This window comes from Anabrus simplex, chromosome 10 (genome assembly GCF_040414725.1).
Source record: "Anabrus simplex isolate iqAnaSimp1 chromosome 10, ASM4041472v1, whole genome shotgun sequence".
NCBI lineage: Eukaryota > Metazoa > Arthropoda > Insecta > Orthoptera > Tettigoniidae > Anabrus > Anabrus simplex.
In genome coordinates, this window is record NC_090274.1 from 16,878,721 (window position 1) to 16,902,421 (window position 23,701).

The 23,701-nt window shown below is 39.6% G+C and overlaps 2 protein-coding genes across 4 annotated transcripts in view; both read left to right on the plus strand.

Annotated features, from left to right (window-relative positions):
* The window catches only part of Nurf-38 (Inorganic pyrophosphatase Nurf-38), a 51,965-nt gene that overhangs the window by 323 nt on the left and 27,941 nt on the right, over positions 1–23,701 (plus strand). For all 3 annotated transcript variants that reach the window (XM_067154769.1, XM_067154770.1, XM_067154771.2), the window contains exons 2-4: positions 12,710–12,825; positions 23,184–23,303; positions 23,379–23,465. In XM_067154769.1, the coding sequence (XP_067010870.1) occupies positions 12,710–12,825; positions 23,184–23,303; positions 23,379–23,465 (323 nt within the window). The remainder of the gene's footprint in view (positions 1–12,709; positions 12,826–23,183; positions 23,304–23,378; positions 23,466–23,701) is intronic.
* LOC136882419 (rRNA methyltransferase 3, mitochondrial) lies at positions 607–3,207 on the plus strand. The gene has a single exon (XM_067155056.2). The coding sequence runs from the start codon at positions 866–868 to the stop codon at positions 2,294–2,296; it is 1,431 nt and encodes a 476-aa protein (XP_067011157.2). The 5' UTR covers positions 607–865; the 3' UTR covers positions 2,297–3,207.

The window sequence follows — 23,701 nt, forward strand, 5'->3', positions numbered from 1 at the left end:
TGCGTATACGATGCGCTTTTATTGGTTCATTGAATATCATTCACGAAATAACTTTTCGTTAGATAATACCATATGTCAAGGGGGTCCAGGTTACTTCTGTTGCCTTGAAAATCGTATCTTCCTTGAACTGTCATGATCAGTATTCTAGTTGTCAGTTTGATGGCGGTATTGCTTTGAAATTGGATTTATTTTAAATACGACCGCTAGCTCTCAGCATATTTGGACAATTTTGAAGTTACGTTGAACTATATATTGGTTAACATATGTTGTCCTAAAAAGTAGGCCTATCCTTGGAATATTGTCATATTTTACATCGGGTAAAGTAGTGTGCAGGATAAGTGTGCGTAGAGTCATAAGCTTCAACTTTATAAGGATTGTCTGATATAATGGAAAATGTTCTCAAAGTATTGTATATAACATATAAATAACAAGATACTTCCCCGCAGTATACTCATTCTCTTTGGTACCGGGTATAACTTTTCTATTTGGTTCGTTAATAATAATACTCTTATTGTAGCTGAATTGCCATACAAGAGGTGTTTTTAGAAATTAAGGTTCACTACCGTTCTTTACTGTATTCGTTCAAAGACTTTGTACGACTTTTTCCATTTGTGGAGATATCTTTCCCATCCCAGTTTCTTTGGTATAGTTTGCTCACGCATTTTTCGTTCGGTTGATGGAAGTAGAATATATAGGATTTTTCTCGGAATGTATGGTGGAATCCGTGTATACATGTATTAATAGTCGTGTGGTGACGCTTCGTGGTTGCTGGTAGGGACCCAAACTTCTGTATACTGCGGCATCTGCTAAATGCAGTGTAGTAGATTGTGGTGAACTTTTGTTCATGTGTGTATTTAAGAAATAAATGGCGAATTACTTGAAGATTTTAAAAACATTACAGGGTCTTGTTTTAGTTAACAGTGGTCGTAAAGGATCTGTTTTAGTGACTAATTCAAGATCTTATTGCAGATGGGCTCATAGAAAACCGAGTCGTGTGATATATCCGGAACATGAAGAAAACATTTCCCCCGATAAGGTTAAGAGACTAGTTGAATTTGAATATCGTACAGAAACTCCAGTGGTTTCATCTTTAAAAGAACTGAATTCTAAAACCGTCATTGATAGCAGTGTGAATCAGGTTTCGCCGAATTTTTGTGAAAATATATCCAGTCCATCACAAGTAGGTGACGGGAAAAATACAGCATCCAGTCAGTTTAATCGTCCACTTAAGAAGAATTCAGCAAAGATGGGAGTTTCGCCAAAAAGCTATGTTGTCAGTGAAAAAATGATCGAATCTGCAGCTAAACTTGGAGTTCCTGTTTTTGTTAAGCTGAAAGATAGTGACCCTATGCTCAGCAATTTTATGCTTACAATTAAATCAACCAAAAATAAGAAGTCCAGAGAAATGGTTCTTTTGGAAGGAAGAAGGCTAATTCAAGACAGTATTGATGCAGGAATTGTTCCACTTATATTTTTCAGCAGGGTGGATGATATCAGACTACTGCGCCTTCCTGCTGGAGGAGTGGAACTTTACAAAGTTCCGTATAAAACTCTTTCATTATGGTCAGATTTGTCTACAAGTCCTGGAATAATGGGAATAGTGAAATTGTCAGCAGTTCATGAAGTGAAACCATCACGTGAATCTCTTCCTTTTACTGTCATTTGTGATAATATCCGTGACCCTGGCAATCTGGGATCAGTTTTGAGAACAGCAGCTGGTGTTGGTTGTCAAAAGGTGATTCTTACAAAAGGCTGTGTAGATGTCTGGGACACTAAAGTGTTGAGGGGTGCCACTGGAGCCCATTTCCGTATTCCTATTCATAACAATGCAACCTGGGACAGTATGGATGATCTACTTGGACAGGATTATAGTATATATCTAGCTGATAATAACGTTGGTGAAAAGTCCTTTCATTCAAATCATAACAACATGATCATAGAAAGTGAGAATGAGCAGAGCAGTTGCGGTGATGTTTTAAAGAGAGGTGTTCAGGTTTCTGATTCAGAGAAATCTGTAATTAAGGAAATGCCTGCTCTGTGTGAAATACCAATTTGCCCCTATCATGATGTGAATTTTACCAGTAAGTCTTCTGTAGTGTTGGTGATAGGCGGAGAAACAGAAGGACTCAGTGTTAATGCATTTAGATTAGCTCATAAGAAGCAAGGAGCGAGACTAATTGTACCCCTTAGCAATAATATTGAAAGTCTAAATACCAGCACTGCTTTGGGAGTCATTTCATTTGAAATTAAGAGACAAATGAGTCAGCATGGCCAATGTAAAGTTCAGAATAAATAATGCTATGTATAAAATTGTATTTGTACTTTTTAAAAAAATACATATTTTTTCTTGTAGGCTATGATTGTACTCTTGTAATTTTTTATGTTTTGTATTCATACATTATCATGTTAGACATTCAGGCAAGTTAATCTGAGAAAGTGTTCGGGTTCCTAATTCAGACATATCTGTAATTAAGGAAATGCCTGCTCTGTGTGAAATACCACTTTGGGCATACATACCAATATATATTTTTTAGAAGACATCAGTTCACAAAGCGTGAATGACCACAGGGATCCTGAAATTTTACAATTAAGACTATAACCAAAAATATTAAAATTATTGTACAGAAAGGAAACACTAGACGATTTATCATTTAAGAGTAGTGTAAGTGATGATTTAAGATTGTCACTGAATTTTTTTAAATGTTCACTATAATTTTTTCCGAAGTGTTCTGTTGGTAGTTTTGGTGATAAGTGGAGAAACCGAAGGACTCGCTGCCAATGCATTTAAATTAGCTCATAAGAAGCAAGGCATAAGAATAATTGTATCCCTTAGCAATGATCTTGAAAGTCTAAATACTAGTGCTGCCCTGCTAGTCATTTAATTTGAAATAAAGAGGCAAATGAGTCAGAATGGTCAATGTAAAGTTCAGAATAAATAATGCTATGTATAGCCTAAAATTCTGTTTGAGCTCTTTTTTTAAGAAATTCTTTCTATTTGCTTCGTTGAGGTATAGATTAAATTAAGAATATTTGCATGAAATGCAGGAGGAAATGGATTTTGTTAGATCTAATGTAAGCATTTTTTAGTATTATCTGCGCACTTTTGGGCGATAGTGCTGAATCGGTCGACCTTGGTTATCTTCGAGGTTCGTATTGGCAACCTTTGAAAGACAAACTAAGAATCGCGTATGATCACTGTGCGGCATCTGGCGTGCACTTTACGTACTCGTATTGTTGTTGTTTACACAGCAAATCCAAACTATAGAATTCATGGTAGGAACAAGTTTCGCATCGAGAAATGTTATATAGTATTATATATTGTGTGTGTGATACCGTTGTTGGCGTAAGATGATAAAGGTTTAGAAAATTCATATCGATCGATCATATTATCAATTCAATTCAGATTTCATTTCCATTCGGTTGGCTGTATTACCGGAACTGGCAGTGCTCCCTCTTTACTCCTCAACCCAGTACAAAACTCTTATCACTAAAAAGTGCACGTACAGTACTTGCTGATGGTTGACTATTTCAGGTTGATTTCTCAATCTGTAAGTTGAGCAGGTTCTGCAAGTTGTCATTGCTGGTATGTCCAATTCTCTTTCAGACGTGTACTGAAATGAATTTTATTTGCTGTTGGGCAGTAGGAAGATATGATTATGGAACATAACCTGTAGGCCTATGCAGGGAAATTATGTACGGACATGATACGGCCAAGGTCGGTGAGAGAAAGGGATTAGAACATCAGCTGGCAAAGAATATTCATATATTCCAAAACTTAAAAGTCTTCTGATAACAGAAATAAGTTTAAATGTGATCTTACTAGTAATTAATATATTTTAACTCTCTGATTAAAATATTGTTAAAGAAAGAACTCCTTTTTTGTAATGCTGAGGTTTGATACTAATCAGTGTTGCCAACACAGGCGTATCAATGTCCACTAATCCACCAGAATCTCACTAGAAAATCCTCTCTTCTACTTTTTGTCATTTTACTGCTTCAGGTTGCAAGGTCTGCCCTCATCCACCTCCTTTCATTGTGGTAGCCACGGGTAGCTTCGTCATGGTTTGCATTTTCTTCTTCTCCTAGAACATCTTCATCCTCTCTCTCTCTCCTGCTCTTCAGCTGAAATTTTCAGTGTCAGTGTCCTCTTCTCTTGTCTCCCCTATTGGTGCTTCTCTATCCTGTTCCTGTACCTTCTCTGACATTGAAATCCGGCATGATAGCAATGTAATGTGAAAGCATCGTTAAGGTTAACAGATTTTGGTAAAAGCAAGTTCGGAGCTTTTTTTCATCACACAGACAAATTTTATTTCAATAGTTTAATACTAAATAAAATAATTCTATTTGAAATTTGATTTTACTTGTCTATCAAATTATTATTTACTGTCATCATTGTTGTAAAATTCAATTTGAACTCTTATTGTAAAATATAAATATTAATAGGGTAGGCATAATAATTATTTTACAAAAATACTGATTAAGATTCTCTTGAAATTTAAAGAATGTGCCTGTACATGTCATATATAGAAAGAAGCATTCTGACAGGGCTGGAGGGAGAAACATTGCACATGCCATTGCACGGTGTTGGCACATTCCTTTCTCCTTCCCTTTGCTTGCGGCTCAGTTGTTCATTCGTTCAGACCACTTGGAATGGAAGGTTTGGCAACACGAGCCGGACAGCAGGCTCATCTCCATAGAAACCTCGGTGGGTCCGCCCATGTTTCCCTTCTTTTCACCCAGTCAGGGAGTAGACGGACCCACCTCTAAGAAATGTCGGAATGCTTCTTTCAGTATTACGACTATAGTATTAAATCAAATCATCCACACTTCGCAAACAGTTGAAATTGCACGTTATAAATTTCATATTAGAGCCTGTATTGTCAAAGTATCAACTTGTAAAACTTGTAAAATCTAAATTTTCACAAGTTAACAGTTGAAACACTTGATGAATGATGATTTAACAATAAATATGCCCTGCCCTTGCAACTTGAAGTGAACACTACCTGAATTTTCAGCCCATAATTCTTAAATTTTCTAGCTTTATACAGACTTCTTTATAGAAAACTTTTTTTTTAAAGTGACAACCTCAGGGGGGTAAAACTCCAGCCCTGGAGACAAGATTTTTCTAACATTGTAAGTGGAAATTAATGAAATTGTACTTGGAATGCGTCTCAGAGGAGAGATGTGTTCATAGCGATGTCCAAGAACCCACCATCGCACCCCAAGAACTACATTTACTTTTATAACGTAATGAAGACTATTACACACCATTTTCATTGCTGAAATAGTTACTGCATTCCTATTGGCCAGTGTAAAGTGGCACGCGATGTCATTCCCGTCAATTATGATAATCCTAATCCGTCGCCAACCCCAGCACAATAAAAGTGCTCTTTTGCTGGTCCGTGTATCACAGGTCTTGTCCAGATCTTATCCTAACTGTCCGCATGGCAAGAACCAGGCCAGACCAGTGGTCTTGTCCGGGTCCTATCCTAACCGTCCGCACGGCAAGAACAAGTTCCAGACCAATGCTGTAACAATAATCACTACCACCACCTATCGAAGCACCACTCGCTCATTAGTTCCTAAGTAGATAGGTTGGCAGCATTGAGCACCACTTGACAACATCCTTCCCAAGAAGGCCGCGAGCGTGTAAACAAACTAAAGTCGTTCTGCGTGTGTGAAAGTCTTGTCTCCAGGGCTAAAGTGTTGAACTCGGGTGTAATGTATTCCTAGTTGAGAACTTTTACTGTTTTACTGTTGTATCATGGTTTGAAGATTTTTGTTGGTAGCTTCATCTTAAGAAGGCTCTTCCCTGACCTAATACCACTGATTGGGCAGAATTTCTGTCTTTAGGAAGTTCTGCATTGCTAGCTCTGTGTCTACATGTAAAAGATCTCTGTTGACAGTTGGTGTTTACCCAACAAAATTCATAGAAACTTGGCCATAGACGCTCATTGAGAGATCCAGTTAACTGTGCCATCTAGTAGGCCTAGAGTAAAACAGAAAGTCAAAATTGATTGGGCACCCAGGTGGTGTCAGATTAAAATGTCTGCACAAGGTAGCTGAGGCCTTGCAATTATTTTAATATTATTGTATTATTACATGCATTGCTTTTCTTCCGCTGCCTCTTCTGACGTTATGGGCATGTCGTATTTCATAGTCGGATTCTGCAGATCAAAGAAGACTGTTTGTTACAGCTGTAGCAATCCGTGGGTTATGTGAAATAGTATTTAGAGTTTGAAATGTCATTTTTAATTTTTTTTACCTTCAACAGCACTGCATTAATTTCTGTTGAAAATTTACTCTTTCATTCAGATTTCTTATGCTGTCAGTTGTTAAGTCTGATCTTAAGCCAGAATTTAGCTTCTTTGCTGTTTGCTGTTGTGCTATCCGTTTGTCTTCTGTGGTAAAACTATTTTATATGCACCGTAGCATAAATCATATAAATGTCGCCTTGTAATACTTGGAGAGAGATCCATGAACCTGCCTGTAGAAGTATATTTGCTTTTATAAGAAAATGTTTTCATTTGTACAGAGTTTCCTGTACCACAAATGTACACATTCACTGCCATTGGTTGAAATTAAGTGGAATTACCAACTGTACCCACAAACAAAAATAGACTAACAACAAAAAACATGGGGAGGCTCTTTACTATGCATCCCTGATTTTAGGCCAGCGTAGCGTTATGAGCCAGCTCTGTGCAGACATCTCGTTAAAAGTATCACGACTGATAATAATTGTAAACAATAAGTCAGCTGCTAGCAACAAAGGAAGATCAAGCTGCACTATCTTGTCTAGGGCTCCCTATTCTGTATTTCTACTGTTAATGAAATTTTATGCGATTTTCCTTCCTGATTCCTTCTGCAGTTTCAGATTTAGGAATTATGCCTCGTGTGCTCCACCTTCTATGCTTATGTCCTAATAAACATTCCGTCAGATGTGTATTCTCAATATCTTTAGAAAACCTTACTTCTTTGGGATGAACTCCGAACTGATGCTTTAGGCTCTTCGTTTTTCATCATTTTACCATTCCAGTTTCCCGGGTAATGTTTGTGAGCCTCTTCCATTCTGCCTTATTGAGATACATTCTGTTGTTAATGATTTCCTCCAGTGTCCTTCCCCGATCTGCAATGTCCATCCAGTGGGTTCTTGGCTGTCCTTGTTGGCTCCTTCCTCATTACATGCCCAAACCACCTCATTCTGGACATGCTTACCCGATCTAACAATGATGTAACAATCCCAGCTTTCTTCGTAACCACATCATTCCTTAACTTGTCCAGTTTGGTTTTTGAATTTTAGACCTAAGGAACTTCATCTCAGATGCTTGCAACTTTGACGAGTCTTTCTCAGCGAGAGTGCAGGTTTTGATACCATAGCTTAACATTGGTATGTAGTACTGATTGAACATCACTAGCTTTGATTTTGTTGGTACTTTGTGATCCCAGAGGAGTGTTTGTACTTGCTGGTAAAAGTGAGAGCTCTTCTGCACTCTATTTGCCACCTCCTTTCTGGCTAGTGTATCTCGATATTACACTGCCAAGGTATGTAAAGCTTTCCACACTTTCTAATGGATGGTTTTCTAGCATGATGTTCGCTGGTCGTCCCTCTCTATTTATTGCCATACGTTGAGTTATTTTTCTCATTTTTAAAATTTATTTTTTGCTGATGGTTTAAAGTCACACTTACACATTGAAGGATTTCAAGTGACGCAAGGATTGGAAAGGTAGTGGCCTTGGCCTTAAGTAAGTTTGCATGGTGTGAAAATGGAAAACCACAGAAAATCACCTTCAGGGCTGCCAGTGGTGGGATTAGAACTCATCTCCCGAAGGCAAGCTCACAGCTACCTGACCTAACCACTCTATTTTTTCTTTACTAAAAACATTTCCAGTTACTAGTGTTATCTTTACAAGCCACACCTCTCCAAGTGATAAGATTTTGTAGAGGTCATTTCATAGTACAGAGGTAAGGTCAGTTAATCTGTCCCAGCATATCAGTATCCAATGTCATGTCCATTCATAACTTATCTCAGTTTATCATTTGTTCTGTCAGGTTTGACTTATCTATAGTATACATACTGATCGGTGTAGGAAGACGAGACCTAGATGAACTGTCTCGTCATCAATCCCAGTTCTTATCAGTCCTGGATAAACTCGTTTCATACAGACGTGACATAGGCTTTTGGGCTTATGCTGCGTCAAGAAAATAAGGTGAAATTCTGTATGTTTCGCAGAGAAAGGCTATGTCATGCCTCCAAGTACGGGTCGTGAAAGCATTAATGGCAAACTTGTTTCATGTTCTCAACTGCATCAGGAGAGTGAGGCTTGTAGAATAAAAAGAAAGCTGGATAAAGACAAAAATATCTATATATTAAAGAGTTTACTATAAACAGTTCTGACAGATCCATCTGTCCATTGCTTCATTTTTGTTTTATCATCTCAAATTACCTGCCGGTGAATCATGACACATTGATAGGTCTCTAAGTTCAGCCAAATTTGAGTAATCATAAAATGAAATCATTAAACGATCACGCCAATCATTGCAGGCAAAGGCTTACCCTAACCAGCAATACATTTTGTACCTAGCAACTAACACTTTCATTAATGTTCTGATATGAGATTTTTATCCTTAGTAATGCCATTGCATGGAACCATGTTTGATTACTACCTGTGAAGCCGGAGTATGGAAGAATACTGTTCTCTGCTAGGTACTCGTTGATTCTCTGACCTTCCCCAGCTTGTAAATACAACAGATGGCAGAATGTTCGTAATAACTTACATGCTGCTAGGAAAAAGCAGTCAGCGTACACACAGAGGGGAAGGTATCAAATTGACGAGCCTTCTGTATGACCATTAATAAAGCACAGGGAAGAACACTTGAAAACGTAGGTGTCTACTTACCCAAACCAGTATTCAGCCACATCCAGTTGAATGTTGCATTATTTTGGGCAAGAACGTTTGAAAATGTTAAGATCCAGATGTGGTCGAAGCAAAGAGAATATTGTATTGAAAGAATTGTTGTAAACTACGTTACTGGTAAGCCTATTGAATGTTCATAAAACTATTGAAAAGGGATCGACAGGCATATCCAGAAGAGTTATCGCACTTATTGGGAATGCTGTGGAGCAGCGGGTGTCCACTAGTTATAACTTATTTGCAGCCAATGTACAGGGTGTATAAGCGATGGTGTCATATACTTTCAGTGATGATGGAGAACGGCAAATGGATCGATTTGAGATAAGGGACCGTAGTCTGGAAACGTTTGAGTGAGAAGTTATTAATAAACCTAGTTGTTTAACGTCCGTCTAACAGATGCTAGGGTGTTGAAATTTTGTTCCGCAGTAGTTCTTTAATGTGCCGGAAGCCAGCAACTTGGGGTTGTCACCTTTAAACACCCTTAAAATCCAACAGCCTCAGTCAGGTTTGAACCCGTTAAGTTTGGATTAGTATACCAACGCCATATCCACTACACCACTGCAGTCGGCAATAAAAAGTTGAAGCAAAAATCGGTCCGATACCTCTGACTTTACTGTACACTACATCTGCTAAGAGTACAATAGGGGAGACAATCCCGATGAGCAGAAGAGGCTAGGATAATAACTCGATGACTCCAACTCGAACAGGAGGTCCTGTTTCGTGGGTCGCTAGTTTACTTGATCTCACCCCACATGATTTCTTCTTGTGGGGTCATGTGAAAAGCCTTATGCATGAGAAACGTGTAGAGACTGATGAGGATCTCTTGGCAAGAATTCTTGCTGCCTGCAACACTGTTCAAATGGCACTGGGGATATTTGAACGGGCATGGCAGAACTTCGTGCGACGATGCCATGCCTGCATTGACGCAGGGGGACGCCATTTCGAACATTTATTGTAAATGGAGCAGCTTGTGAAACTTGTCCTGGTAACGGACTTTAATGAGTAGAATTTTGCTTAACTTTTGATTCGATTGTTTCCGGAATGTGGTTCCTTACCTCAAATTTATCCATTTGCAGTCCATCATCCCTGAAAGTTTATAATAACATCACGGATACACCTTGTATATGTATTATATAAATTGTAGAAGCTTACCAAATTGCATTGTACAATTCCTCTTTATGATCCTTTGGCTCGTTTGAATTAATTGATAAAATAATAAATAAAAATTTAAAAAGCCTTGTTCCATCAGTCTTAATTATTTCTGTCACCATATACACTTAAGAAAATGGAAATTGCAACACCATGAAGGCATTGGTATGTATGCCATGTATGTATGTAAACGATCAAAGTTTCAGACCCATTGGATTGTTGCTACAGGTCTCCCCACATGATTGGTCGCAGAGGAATCAACTCATGTATACGGACTCTGGTGTAGCGTAGTTGACTTGCAGTCTGTGCAATGAAGTGTTCCCCGTCAAACATGCCTCGATGACAGAGAAGAGCATGCTATCAACAACTGTCGCCGTTTGAGAGGGCTCGGGTAATTGGGCTGTGTGAGGCTGGATTATCGCTAAGGACTGTCGCTGCACGTGTTGGCCGACAGGTATCTACGGTACAACGTGTATGGCAGCAGTGGTCAAATGAAGGTACCCACACTCGTAGACCTGGCACAGGCCCAGCGCGACAGACAACTGTGAGAGGATCGCCGCATCATTCGGATGGCCTGGATGGAACCCCATGCAACAGCAGCGCAAATTCGAGCAGCTGTGGCACCCCACGTTACACATCAAACAGTTGGTAATCGCCTGCGTGCAGCTGGCTTACGAGCCCGTGTCCCTGCAGAAGGTGTTCCATTGACCCCACAACAGCGACGTGTAAGGCTGGCCTGGTGTCGAGAAAGATCAACGTGGATCGACGAATGGCATAGGGTCGTCTTTAGTGATGAATCGCGCTTCTGTCTTGCCTGCAGTGATCGCCGGAATCGTGTGCACCAACGTACCGGGGAGAGGGGCCGCCCAGATCTTATTGTCGAGAGGCACACAGGGCCAACACCAAGTATTATGGTCTGGGGAGCTATTGGCTTTAATTTGAAATCACAATTAGTGCTTGTTGAGGGCACTATGACTGCTCGACAGTACGTTGATAGGGTACTCAATCCAGTGGTTGTCCCTATGATGGCGAACATTGCTAATGGGATGTTTCAGCAGGACAATGCCCGAGTTCACGCATCTCCAGAGAAGCTCTCCACGGCATCACAACCTTAGAATGGCCCGCCAGATCCCTGGACCTCAGTCCTATTGAGCATGTGTGGGACATGATAGGTCGATAACTGGCCAACGTCCTCAGCCACCCACAACTCGGGAACAACTGACCCATGCAGTGCAGCAAGCATGTGCCAGAATTCCTCAGGAAGCAATCCGGGGCCTTATTGACTCCATGCCTCGACGAATTCATCAATGTATTGCAGCTCGTGGTGGGCACATCCTGTATTGATTGTTGTCCAAACTTGCGGGCAGAGGGACCTGAAAGTGTAATAATCGAATCACAACCGAACACTCGTCCTGCATGTTCAATTGCAGCAATGTAGCACCACTCCTTCTGGGTGTTGCAATTTCCATTTTCTTCAGTATATATAATTCTTGTAGCCTTTGGCTTCCAGGTATGGAAGGAAATGCCTCATTTGATTTCCTGAAATCTGATTGACCTAATGAGTTCTCTTTGTTCGCATTCTTGTTGGGAAGAGGACTTCAACTGTAACGAACCTAATTATTCAATGGAGTGAAGTTTAAAAAGGAAGTTCAAGCATCCATCTGAAACAAGAGATTTGCAGTTCTTTTTAAAATTATTATTATTATTATTATTATTATTATTATTATTTCAAAGAGCCTCCGTCCTCTCACCGCTGGGTTCCATGGTTCAAGTCCCAGTCATGTCATGCAAGATTTTTGTTGGACAAAGTGGAAGCAGGACAGATCTTTCTCCGGGTACTCTGGTTTTCCCTGTCATCATTCATTTCAAAAACACTCTTCATCATCATCATCATCATCTCATTTCATCTGTCAGTCATTAATCATTGCTCCAGAAGAGTGTGACAGGTCTCGGCAGCTGGCACATTTCCTATTCTCACCGCTAGAGGGGGGGGGGCTTCATTCATACCTTCTCTGGCCCAGTCGAATGACTGGACACAGGCTGTAGATTTTCATTATTATTCCAAAGCTTTTTAAGATAAAATTACAGAAAAAATAGACTCTTGTTGACAGATTTGTAGTTGATGGTATGGAGATGTTTTAGTAAGATATTGAAGCTTTTAGTCTGAGACACCCCAGTTAATGATAGTTTCATTCCATACATCAAAGCATTTTGTTGTGATCCTTTTGATGCCTTCTACCTTACAATAAGGTATGGCAGGCACGTTATTTCCCTTTCTTCTGTTCATCTACTTTGTGAGCCTGTATCGAATTTGATATTGGATCAAGAATTAAACACTTCTTATCAGGTTTAAAGGCAGTCTTGTCTCTCCCCCCCCCCCATTCTTCTCACTCTATTGTCAGTTGTAAGATCATGCACTGTGAAGCTTTACTGAGTACGTGTAAATAAAATGCATCTGTTAAGTGGGAATTTTTTCCCTAGGAACTTCAGGGATAAATTTGAGTTTATCCATTATGTAAATAAATACAGTATTTACCATACATTTTACCGAGAATTTTGCTTAGACAAGACTTGTATTACATTATTAAGGAGTTTCTTGCAAAAATGTAATTTTTTGATGGAAGGTTTTTATATTTGTTTATTAAAGGAAATGAAACGGGACCAATTTCCCCTCTTCACGACATTCCCTTGTATGCAGATGCTGCCAAAGGCATTGTCAACATGGTGGTTGAAGTGCCACGCTGGACCAACGCTAAGATGGAGGTGAGGAAATTTGAAAAAACTTGTAAATATCCATGAATGTAATGTAGCTGTTATTTTGCTTTACCAGCCATCTAAAATGTATGGGATGAGAACAGTAATGGTACTAACAGGGCACTTGATCTTATAGTTCAAGATCATATTCAAAGGGACAGAATCGGTGCGTAGGCTCAACATTGACGTTCACAGAATATAAATACACCCTGCATGTTCCTGTTTGATTTGAGTTGCATTTTTGACATTTATATATCACATCTTAAGTTCTTTTATCTTTCTCTCAAAACTTGCTCACATTGCCAGTGATTGATCATACCTGTGTAAGTAAATGGACTTCCTGGATAGAATTTTACACTGATTTTTAATCAGTTTTGAGTGACATGATATTCAGCTAAGCAGGGGAACAGTACTCTGCTGTAAAGTAGACAAGGCCAAGGGCTAATGATCTTAAAACCTCTTGCTCTCAGGTCTTTTTGGGTGGTATGCTTGTAGGCTGCAGCCATTTAAAAAATGAAAGTACGCAGTATTTTCTAAAAAAGGTTGGTAGCACCTACACGTTCACTGATATCACAGAGAGAAAAATCAGACATTGTATAAATACTAAGCATACCGGATAGTAGTCGTTCTTGGCCGTATCTTTTCTATGAGGTTGTTCAAAAATTATACTGTAGTTATATTAACTACATTCTGCATTTAAACCAATAAAAACAGCACCAAAAATCACCACTAAATGACGACTCATTCTTGGCTAACATCGTGTTCATTAACATCAACTTTATTTCTGCAACAAATAAGAAGCACAGCCAGTCTGTATTAACAAATGAAGGTCAACATTTGGCTAGCTAAGTTCACTATCCTTGTGCTATGTAATGAGGAAATGTAAAACTAGCACAAGTTTTCACCGGGAGCCAGTGTGATACCGATGTATGGTTACCCTGAGAATCTTCGATGTATTCTTACTTTTACATATGTAGTATCATTAAGGTAGATATGGAATAAACACGTTACTTCCGAAGTACCGTGTTGGCTACAGTCAGAAAAGAAGTGGAAATAGAATGAATTTTTAAAATGAGTATATCTCAAAACTGTAACACGTTACAGGTGTAAACAATGGTATTTGAAATCTCCTTTAAAATAAAGAAACATGTATTTCTTGTTTTTGAAAAACCCACTTAACGGGATGGAAAGAATCGAAAAATTGGGTAAATTTTGAAAATGAGTATCTCAAAAATGTAACATGTACCGAAAATTGGTATTTGGAATCTCCTTAAAAAATAAACAAAATAAAACGTTTTTGTTTTCAGATAATCCACTTAAAGGGGTGGAGAAAAGAAGGGGGAGTTTAATTCTGATATATATATCTCGAAAACTGAAGATGTTGCAGACTCCTGCTTTAGGGATTTTCAGATAATGTCTTATTGCAGTACGAAGGAACGATTACTTCTATCAAATTAAGAAATCCACGCGAGCGAAGCCGTGGGTAACAGCTAGCCAAGTAACAATTTAAAATTTGCCAGAATTACCTCCAAATGGCTCCTAAAATCTGTAGAAGTCACTAATTGCTTTCTTTGAAATACCTCTCGTGGACCAAACACACAACCCCCTGTGGGTGGGAGACGCCGACGAAGAATACACCCACAGTATCCCCTGCCTGTCGTAAGGGGCGACCAAGGGATGATTGTCTTGGAACCATGAAACTATTTGTGATTAGTACCACCACGTGGAGAACATCATGGGTCGCTTTTACTTGCGTGTAGTACCACTATATTAGGTACCAAATAGGTTTGTGATTAGTAGCACACAGGAGCACCGTGCAGCCGGCTTTTGCAGTACCTGTGATTAGTACCACCATATGAGCAGGACCATGGGACGATAGCTACCATGGTTCTGCCTTGCTTGTGGTTAGTAACCACTATATGAGGAACACCACGGGATAGTGGAAGCTCCTTGTGGTTGGTACTCTTATGTGATGAACACCATAGGTTTGCGTTGCCTGTAAATGGTGCTGCAAAGTGAGAAAAACATAGGTCTGTATTATGTTGAATTTTATAACCTCTGAGTAGTACAATAATGTGTGGAATACCGCAAGTCTCTGCTACTTTTGATTAGTAGGGCAACAGGACAAATACCATGGTTCTACTTTCCTAGCGATCAATACCGTTATGAGGGGCCAATAACTTGGATTTTGGACCCCTTTTAGACTGCAAGCATCATCGTTTCGGTGTTCTGCTATAGCAGCAGTCCCTTGGTCAGTAATCCTATTCTTTTACATCAGTTTGTGTGAATGTAAAGCATTGCGGGTCGTATCTACTGATTGTTTTAAATTCATGTCCATCCATTCATTCTTCATTATCATGCTTTGAATTCTGGTCAGTGGAGAATTTTAGACTTTTAATTTGTCATTCCATTTCGTCTCATTTCGTACCATTAGGGGCCGATGACCTCGATGTTAGGCCCCTTTAAACAGCAATCATCATATCACTATTCTCCTATACCAAGCGATTCCAACTGAGGTGCTCCCACGGCCACGGCTGGCCCCGTAAGCAGTCCCGGTGCTGTGCTATAGCACCATTGAGGTGGTGGGGGAAGAAGGGAAAGTGACAGAGGCAGAACCACAGGTCGTCAGGTCAGTGCGCACCTTATGAAAACATTATTATATATGACAGTTCTGTGAACACATAAACACACAATTTATTCTGTACATACTTTACGTTTGCCTTAATGTATATTCAGCGTTTAAGTTGATTGCTGACATCGTTTTGCGGCAACTAATTTACCAATTGTAAGTACAGCCTCAAAGTCTGCATCAGACAGAGAAGTCCTAGTTCTTCATTAATTTAAATTCAGAATTGAAAACGTCTTTTTTTTTTCAGAGCAACAATAGCCCATAACGTGCTCGAACTGCGCCTTCTAAAGTATTGGGTTCAAGTATCTGTGGGACAGGGAGATAAAATAATTAAAATAATTATCTTTGTGGGTTCTTTTTTTTTTTTTCAATAGGTCTTAGGGCAATGATGGGATACAAAAAGGCTATGAATGGGAAGGAAGCGGCCGTGGCCTTAATTGAGGAACAGCCCCAGCATTTTCTTGGTTTGAAAATATGAAACCACGGAAAACCCTCTTCAGTGCTGCCGACAGTGGAGTTCGAACCCAACATCTCCTGGATGCAAGCTTACAGCTGAGCGCCCCTAACTGCACCGCCAACTCGCCTGGTGTTTTTCCTTAGAAGCACATCTAAGTCTAATTCTAAACAGTTCTTAATAATACAAAACCAAAAACGAAAGCAAATCTCCTAAATTGCAACTAAAACAATTCCTAATGAGTAAGTTATTACGTATCTCCGAAGAATTTAGCAATTCCGATTTTAACTTAGCAATTTGTTCGGTTCTTGCTGCGCCAACAATGTCATCATAGGTGGAAACATGTTTATTGTGGTAGTGTTGTCGCACGGTTGAAGACTTTACGCTTAAAATGCCATGACAAATTAAACAGTGAGCTTTCCCTTCGGTACTGAGAACAAAATATAAATCCACCCATGAAGGATTAAATGACATTTTTAACGAAGGTGAAACCAACTGCTCCACTGTCTGTTCTATCGAATAGATTCTACTGAGAATGACACACACAGAGAGAGAATGAGAATGAATGTACTGTCTCTTACGCACACATGCACCGACCACTGCGCGGGGTAGGTGGGAAGGAGGGGAACGGTGCGCCCCAGCACTAAGTGCTTGAGTTGGAAAGGCCTGTCCTATACCAATGTCAAGGGTTGCCTAACCACAAGCAAATACAAGAGTATACCTAAGTGAAAATAAATAAACGTCATATTTAGAAATTATCAGCAAAATTACCCGCATTGCCATACAGTTTTTTTCCGCCAAGACACTAACTTTGCGCATATCCGCATCCGTGCATGGATGTAATCATAATTTTAATCACACGGGGACACCATGGATCGCCTTTACTTGCGAGTAGTACCTCTATGTTAGGTACGGAATAGGTTTGTGATTAGTAGCGGCAGAGAGCGGTTCACTGTGGGTTGACCACCTGTGATTAGTACCATTATGTGAGAAACACCATGGGTCTGCGTCACCGGTGCGACGTACAATACTTGAGTAGTACCATAATATGGAACACCGCGGGTCTACGCTACTTTTGATTAGTACCGCAACATGAGAAATAACATGGCTCTACTTTACTAGCGATAAGTGGCATTATGAGGGGCCGTTGCCTTGGATTTTGGATCCCTTTAGACAACAAGAATCATCAATTCAGGATTATGCTTTAGCAGCAGTCCCGTGGTCAGTAATACTATTGATTTACGATAGTTTCTAGGAAGGTGAGGCATTGAGGGTTGGATCCACTGATTGAAATTCATGTTCATCCATTCATTCTTTATAACCATGTTTTAAATTCTGATCAGTGGCTGATTTTGGACTTTTAAATTGTCATTGCATTTAGTCTTATTTTGTACCATTAGGGGCCGATGATCTAGATGTTGGGCCCCCTTTAAACAATAATCATCATCATCACTTATCTCTCCCTCTATAGTCTTTAACTAATACAGGTTGTCCTATAGGTAGCTGTCTAGTGTAACTACCTCTGGCATTAATTTGTTTGTCCTGTTTATTTGCTACAGTTTTCTGCAAATTAGGTCTGATCAAATCCAACTTAGTCCTCAAAGGATGATCAAACATTAGCTTAGGAGTCTCATTGGTAATGCTATGTACAGTGTTGCGATAAGCTATTAGGAATCTACTCAAAGCCAATTTACATCTTCATTTAAAAAAAAAAATTTTTTTTTTTTTTACGGTTCTGACTGCATTCTCTGTCTAGCTGTTCAAAGCAGGATGGTAAGGTGGTATCAAAGTTTGCCGCTTTGTCATAAAAATCAGGTTAATTCTTCAGAGGAAAATGGAGGGCTATTATCACTAACAATGAGTTCGGGAAGACCAGCTCTACAAAACACAGGACGTAATTTCTCAATTGTTTGTTTAGCTGAAGTTCAGTTAAGTGTTTCAGCTTCCATCCACTTGCTGTGAGCGTCCATTACAATTATATGCAGTTCTCCTTTAAAAGGTCCTAAGAAGTCTACATGAATTCTTTGCCATACATTGGGTGGAAATTCCCAAAGACAATCAATCAATCAATACTGATCTGCATTTCCCATACTTGTAATGTAGTTTTATTAGGATTTTCTCTCTGAGCAAGATATGTTGAGCAACTGCTGGTTACTGCCTCAATGTCCTCATCAATTGAAGGCCACCATAGATATGATTTCAACTACCCTAAGATGTCCAGTGTGAAATTAGACGACCTTCTCAAGGACTCTGGAATTACGACTCTATAGCCCCACATTAAAATTCCTTGCTCTACAATTAGCTCAGCTTGTCTTTTAACAAAGTTAACTTAAACTAGGATCTGCATAGGCGGCCATCCATACAAAACATAACCTAGGATTTTGTTTAACTCCTTATCTTTTTGGGTCTCAATACTTATCATTAAAATTTATAGGAACATCAGATTCCACTATATATTGTAACTACGTACATACTCTAAATCAATATCAAGGTCCTCAGAATGATCTACTGATAATGGCAATCTAGATAAGCCATCTGCATTGCCATGTCATTGAGATTTAACATATTGAATGTCATAGTCATAAACTGATAGAAACAACACCTAGCGTTGCAGTCTGGTAAACCCTTTTTTGGACCAAAAATAGTTAGAAGCGGCTTGTGATCTGTTCACAAAATAAAAAGTTTTCCCCATAAATACTGATTGAACTTCTATACACTATATACAATGCTCAAGGCTTCTTTATCATTTGAGAATAGTTTTTCTCATCTGAGTTTTAAGACTCGACTTGCAAAAGAAATAGGTCTCTCAGTACTATCTTTTTTCTATTATACTTGGAACAATCGCAGTGCTGTAAGGTGATGCATCGCATGACAACTTGAGTGGTAAGTCTAGGTTGTAATGTGCTAGAACTTTAGCTGAAAATACTTTTTCTTCAACTGATTCAAAATATTCTTTTCAAGGTAAATTCCAATTAAAAGCTATATCTTTTCTAAGAAGTGGTACAAAGGTGTAAGAACAGTAGCTACATTGGGATGAATTTGCATAGTAGTTCACAAGACCAAGGAACCCTTTCAGTTGTGTGACATCTTTAGGAAATGGAGCCTCAACAACTGCTTTTACCTTATCACTGGCTGTAGTTAAGCCATCCTTGCTTATGACATACGCTAAAGATTCTAGGCTGTCACAGAAGATCTGGCACTTACCTCTACCTACAGTAACCCACTACTACTTAGGCGTTAACGAACTTCTCGTAATCTTGACAAATGTTCAGCTGTGTCTGCTCCTGTTATTAATATCATCCAGGAATGAAGCCACACTTGGTATACCTTGTAGGTTTGTTGTAAAACTCTTTGAAAAATACTTGGTGCAGACAATATTCCATAAAAAAGATAAATAGGAAAATAACCCTTTATGTGTACTGATGGTAAATAGTTTCTTGCTTTCCTCCTGTAAACTTAATTGCATGTAAGCTGATTTCAGATCCATTTCAGTAAATTTAATTCCCTTTTGTAAGACAGCAACGGGGTCTTCAATTCTAGGTATCAGGTGTCTTGTCTACGCTACTTCTAGAAAGGGGTTTAAAGTGACCTTAAAATCTCCGCACTGAGCTTGATAGCTGCAGTCACTTAAGTGCAGCCAGTATCCAGTATTCGGGAAATAGTAGGTTCGAACCCCACTGTTGGCAGCCCTGAAGATGGTTTTCAGTGTTTTCCCATTTTCACACCAGGCAAATGCTGGGGCTGTACCTTAATTAAGGCCACGGCCGCTTCCTTCCCACTCCCAGCCCTTTCCTGTACCATCGTCGCCATAAGACCTATCTGTGTCGGTGCGACGTAAAACGAATAGCAAAAAAAAATTAAACTTTTCAACTCTAGCTCAACCTTTTCTCTTAAAGAATATGGTATAGGCCTAGGTTTATGGTACTTAGGTATTGCATTTTGCTGAAGATTTAGTTTTACTGTGTCTCCTTTAAAGCAACATAACTTACTGGTGAAAACTTCTGGAAATTCCTTAAATAAGTCTTGCATTAGTTTAGACTCTGTATTGCTTTTTACATTCGTTCAGTGTACATTATTTGCACTATTGGGAATACTATGAGGGTGAATCAAAAAGTAATTTACACTTCCAAGTTATGGCCATTTATGAAACCACCTACACATAGGCAACACGCCTATAACAACATACAATGTAGGTTCACTTTCCCACATTCCCCTGGGGACTGTAAACATTTCTCGGAACGGTCAATCATCTTTTAGATTCCGGATGCGTAGAAATAGCCTCCAGCTCTGTGTAACCACCTGGAGATGGCTGCTTTCACCTCCTCATCGTTTTGGGATCATTGTCCACGGAGATCCTTTTTCAGCTTACCGAACACATGAAAATTGAATGGCGCTAAGTCTGGATTGTATGGAAGATATTGCCATACCTCCCACTAGAATCGCTGCAGCAGTTTGGATATTTGGCGGGCCACGTGCGGTGTTCCGTTATCGTGCAACAAAATAACATGGCGCTCAACTTTCCCTGCCGCTTTTCTTTAATTGCCTTACGCAACCAGGTCAACGCTTGACAAGACAAAGCAGAGTTGATTGTCGTGCCTTTTGGCATAAATTCCACGTGCACCACACCCTTCATGTCAAAGAACACTGTTGCCATTAACTTTCCTGCTGAAGGTTGGACCTTGTCCTTCTTTCGTCATGATCATGTGGGGTGCACCCATTCCATCGATATTTGTCCGTGAGATCCGTGCACCGACGTCAAATTGCTTACACCACTTTATAATACCTGGGCGAGAAGTTGCACGCTCGCCGTATACAGTAGTGATTTTATGATGAATGTCAGTTTGTTTAGCCCGTAGAAATCTGATCGTTGCACGTACCTCCAATTTGGAGTGAACACCCAGTTCACGTGCCGTTCCACGTAGGTTGACGAAGTTTCTTCCGAACTGCCAAACGATCCGATATTACCGATTAGACATCACGTGATATCATTGAGCTAATTCTGCAAAGGCCGTGAAAAAATTGTCTAGGGGTATGAAGCAAAATTAACATACCTTACTATGTTGCTTCAGAAGTAGGCCTGATACAATACACCTTTCTACATTGCGGCATACACTGTGAAAACACACGTGAATAGTTTTGTAGCCATTATGAATTATTGGCACTCGACATAATGGTTATGACTTTTACCTTGCCGCCAGTATTTACATATGGAGCATTATTAAGGTAGCTATGGAATAAACGCATGCTACTTCCGAAGTACCGCGTTGGCTACAGAGCTGGAGCGACTGGTGTGAATGCTGCACTATGACTGACTCGAGGTCAGTGGGAAAGGTTGGGCCGTGAATATGGCGAGACTGGAGTAGCCATTGAGGTTGCTTTATTTGATTTAACCAATCAGCTATAATAACCAAAAGTTTTACAAATGGATAAATCAGAATTTAGAATTGAATATATTACTTACGTTGAGAGTAACAGCTGCAGAACCCCACATGATACCACATAGTTTTTGAATGTTATTTCTTAATATTGTGTTTTCATGTTTGTGCGTGTCTAGTCTTCTCACTTACTGACCTGTCATTGTGTTTTTTAAATGTAGCCATCTTTCTGTATACGATTTTGTTTCGAGACTAGTTTATTCCTTTTCATTGCGTATGTCAACACTTCAGTGATTTATAGAGATTTTACTAATAATGGCATGTGGCCTCTAAGAGCCCTGGGGTAGGTCTTTTGAGTTGATGGCGTGTAGGCGACCTGTGCTTCTATGAAGCTATGATTAATTCTCATGAAGACGGCACGTACACACCCAGCTCCCAAGCCATCGGAATTAACCCCTTGACACCGACCTCCTTCCTTCACATGTTGCCAACCTCCATGCCTGGTATAGACCACTGTAGGCCTAACTTCATTTTATTATATTGTAGTTTGTAAAATTTTAAAGTTGTCAAGAATGAAATGGTATATTTTTGAAGGTGAAGATCTCTGCCTTCCTTCTGTGTATGAATCAGCCCAAATCAGTGTTTCTTTTGTTCTTTCTGAAGTGTTTGAAATAGTCTGACCTCTTTCCGCTTGAGAGCTTATATGCTGAAATTCCTGCTGCATTCTAGCGGAAGTATGTTTTCATTGCAGAACATTTTATGTAGATTGACAGTATAAATCACCATGTCTTTACAGGTGAGAGAATTCCTGTAATTCTTTAAACGCATTGAAACCTTGTACGACTCATAATTTCTTGACTCGCTGTCTCTTTGAAATGCTATATCGCATAGCCATGCCATGCTTCTGCGCGGTTTTGAATGAAAGAGATATAATGAAGTTTCAGTAAATCGTACCATAACAGCACTACACTAGACTGAACTGAACAAAGTTTGAGTGGTCAGATAACATAAGGAATGGGTGGGCATGGTGTGCGCGGACAAGTAATGGACAACAAAACATGCCAAATTATATCCCCTCTTTCTCATTAACCTGGCATTTGTACTAAATGTATCTTTGAACTATTGTTCGTGGTTCTTCAGCTTAAAGTTCCTGAGGCAACAATTACTTTAGTTTTCATTGCATTGTGAAAAAATCCACTCGCATACAAGAATGTCACTTTCATTTTGGGAAGGTCTCTTCTCCATTGTTAATGAATGTAAACTACATTCTTTTGAGTTTCTTCTGTACACATGTGAAAATAATTTAAGCTAAACAGTTGTCACAGTGAATTTTTAAAGAGATCGCTGCTACATTTTCTTAATGCTTACCTCTGAATCCCCTCCATCCGCTAGGTAAAGTGGCACTCAAATATTCTCAGTCACTGAGGGGTTAACCAATGAGGGTTAAAATCCCTAACCAGGCCAGGAATCAAACCCAGGACCCTCTGGACCATGGCCAGCACACTAACCATTTAGCCTTGGAGCCAGACGGCTTTTACTAAGAAAATACATGAACTCGAGCGGAGATTGGGTTCGTCTGCTAAAGTTTGGCGTTTCATAATGAATAGAGAAATAATCATCATCCGTAACATCTCATAATGATACAATATTAGTCAACGTTATGTCGGTGACAACCCACAATACCCTGCTCAGAATATATCAGGTCAATTATTTTCTTATTCGCTGTGCATTTAAAATGAAGCATGTTTCTTTGCAACAATATTTATCTTATCAGTCCAAAACACAGATTTGTGTTAGAGCATGTATTAAACAAATGTAAAATAGTATGCGATTTAAATGCCTCTCTTCGTGGGGCCACACGAGATGGAAAGCGGGAGTTGTTTGACAGTTTTCAACATTTGTTTTTCAGATCAACCTGAAGGAGGTGCTGAACCCTATCAAACAGGACGTTAAGAAGGGCAAGTTGAGGTTTGTGGCCAACTGCTTCCCTCACCACGGCTACATCTGGAACTACGGAGCTCTTCCTCAGGTACTGGGTGTTCTAGTGAACTGAAGAGGATGTGGAAGGGGAGAGTACGTACTGACTTGATCTCTCTGCTTGCAGACATGGGAGAACCCAGACATTCTGGATGAGTCGACAGGCTGCAAAGGTGACAATGATCCCATTGATGTCATCGAGATCGGCTACCGGGTAGGTTTACAGCAGTTCACAAAAATGGATGGGACTTGGAGCAGAAACCATGCCTGAAGCAGTGGACACTGTTGTATTGTCTTGGTGATGCTTTGGCGATCACTTTAAGGGGTGACATTGTTACTGGCTTCTTGCTGAAGTGGTCACGGTTCAAATCTTGGCCCATAAATGTGGGATTTTTGAACTAGAATGTTGGGTTCCATTAAAACTTGAGATCATGCAGCTGTGATCACAAT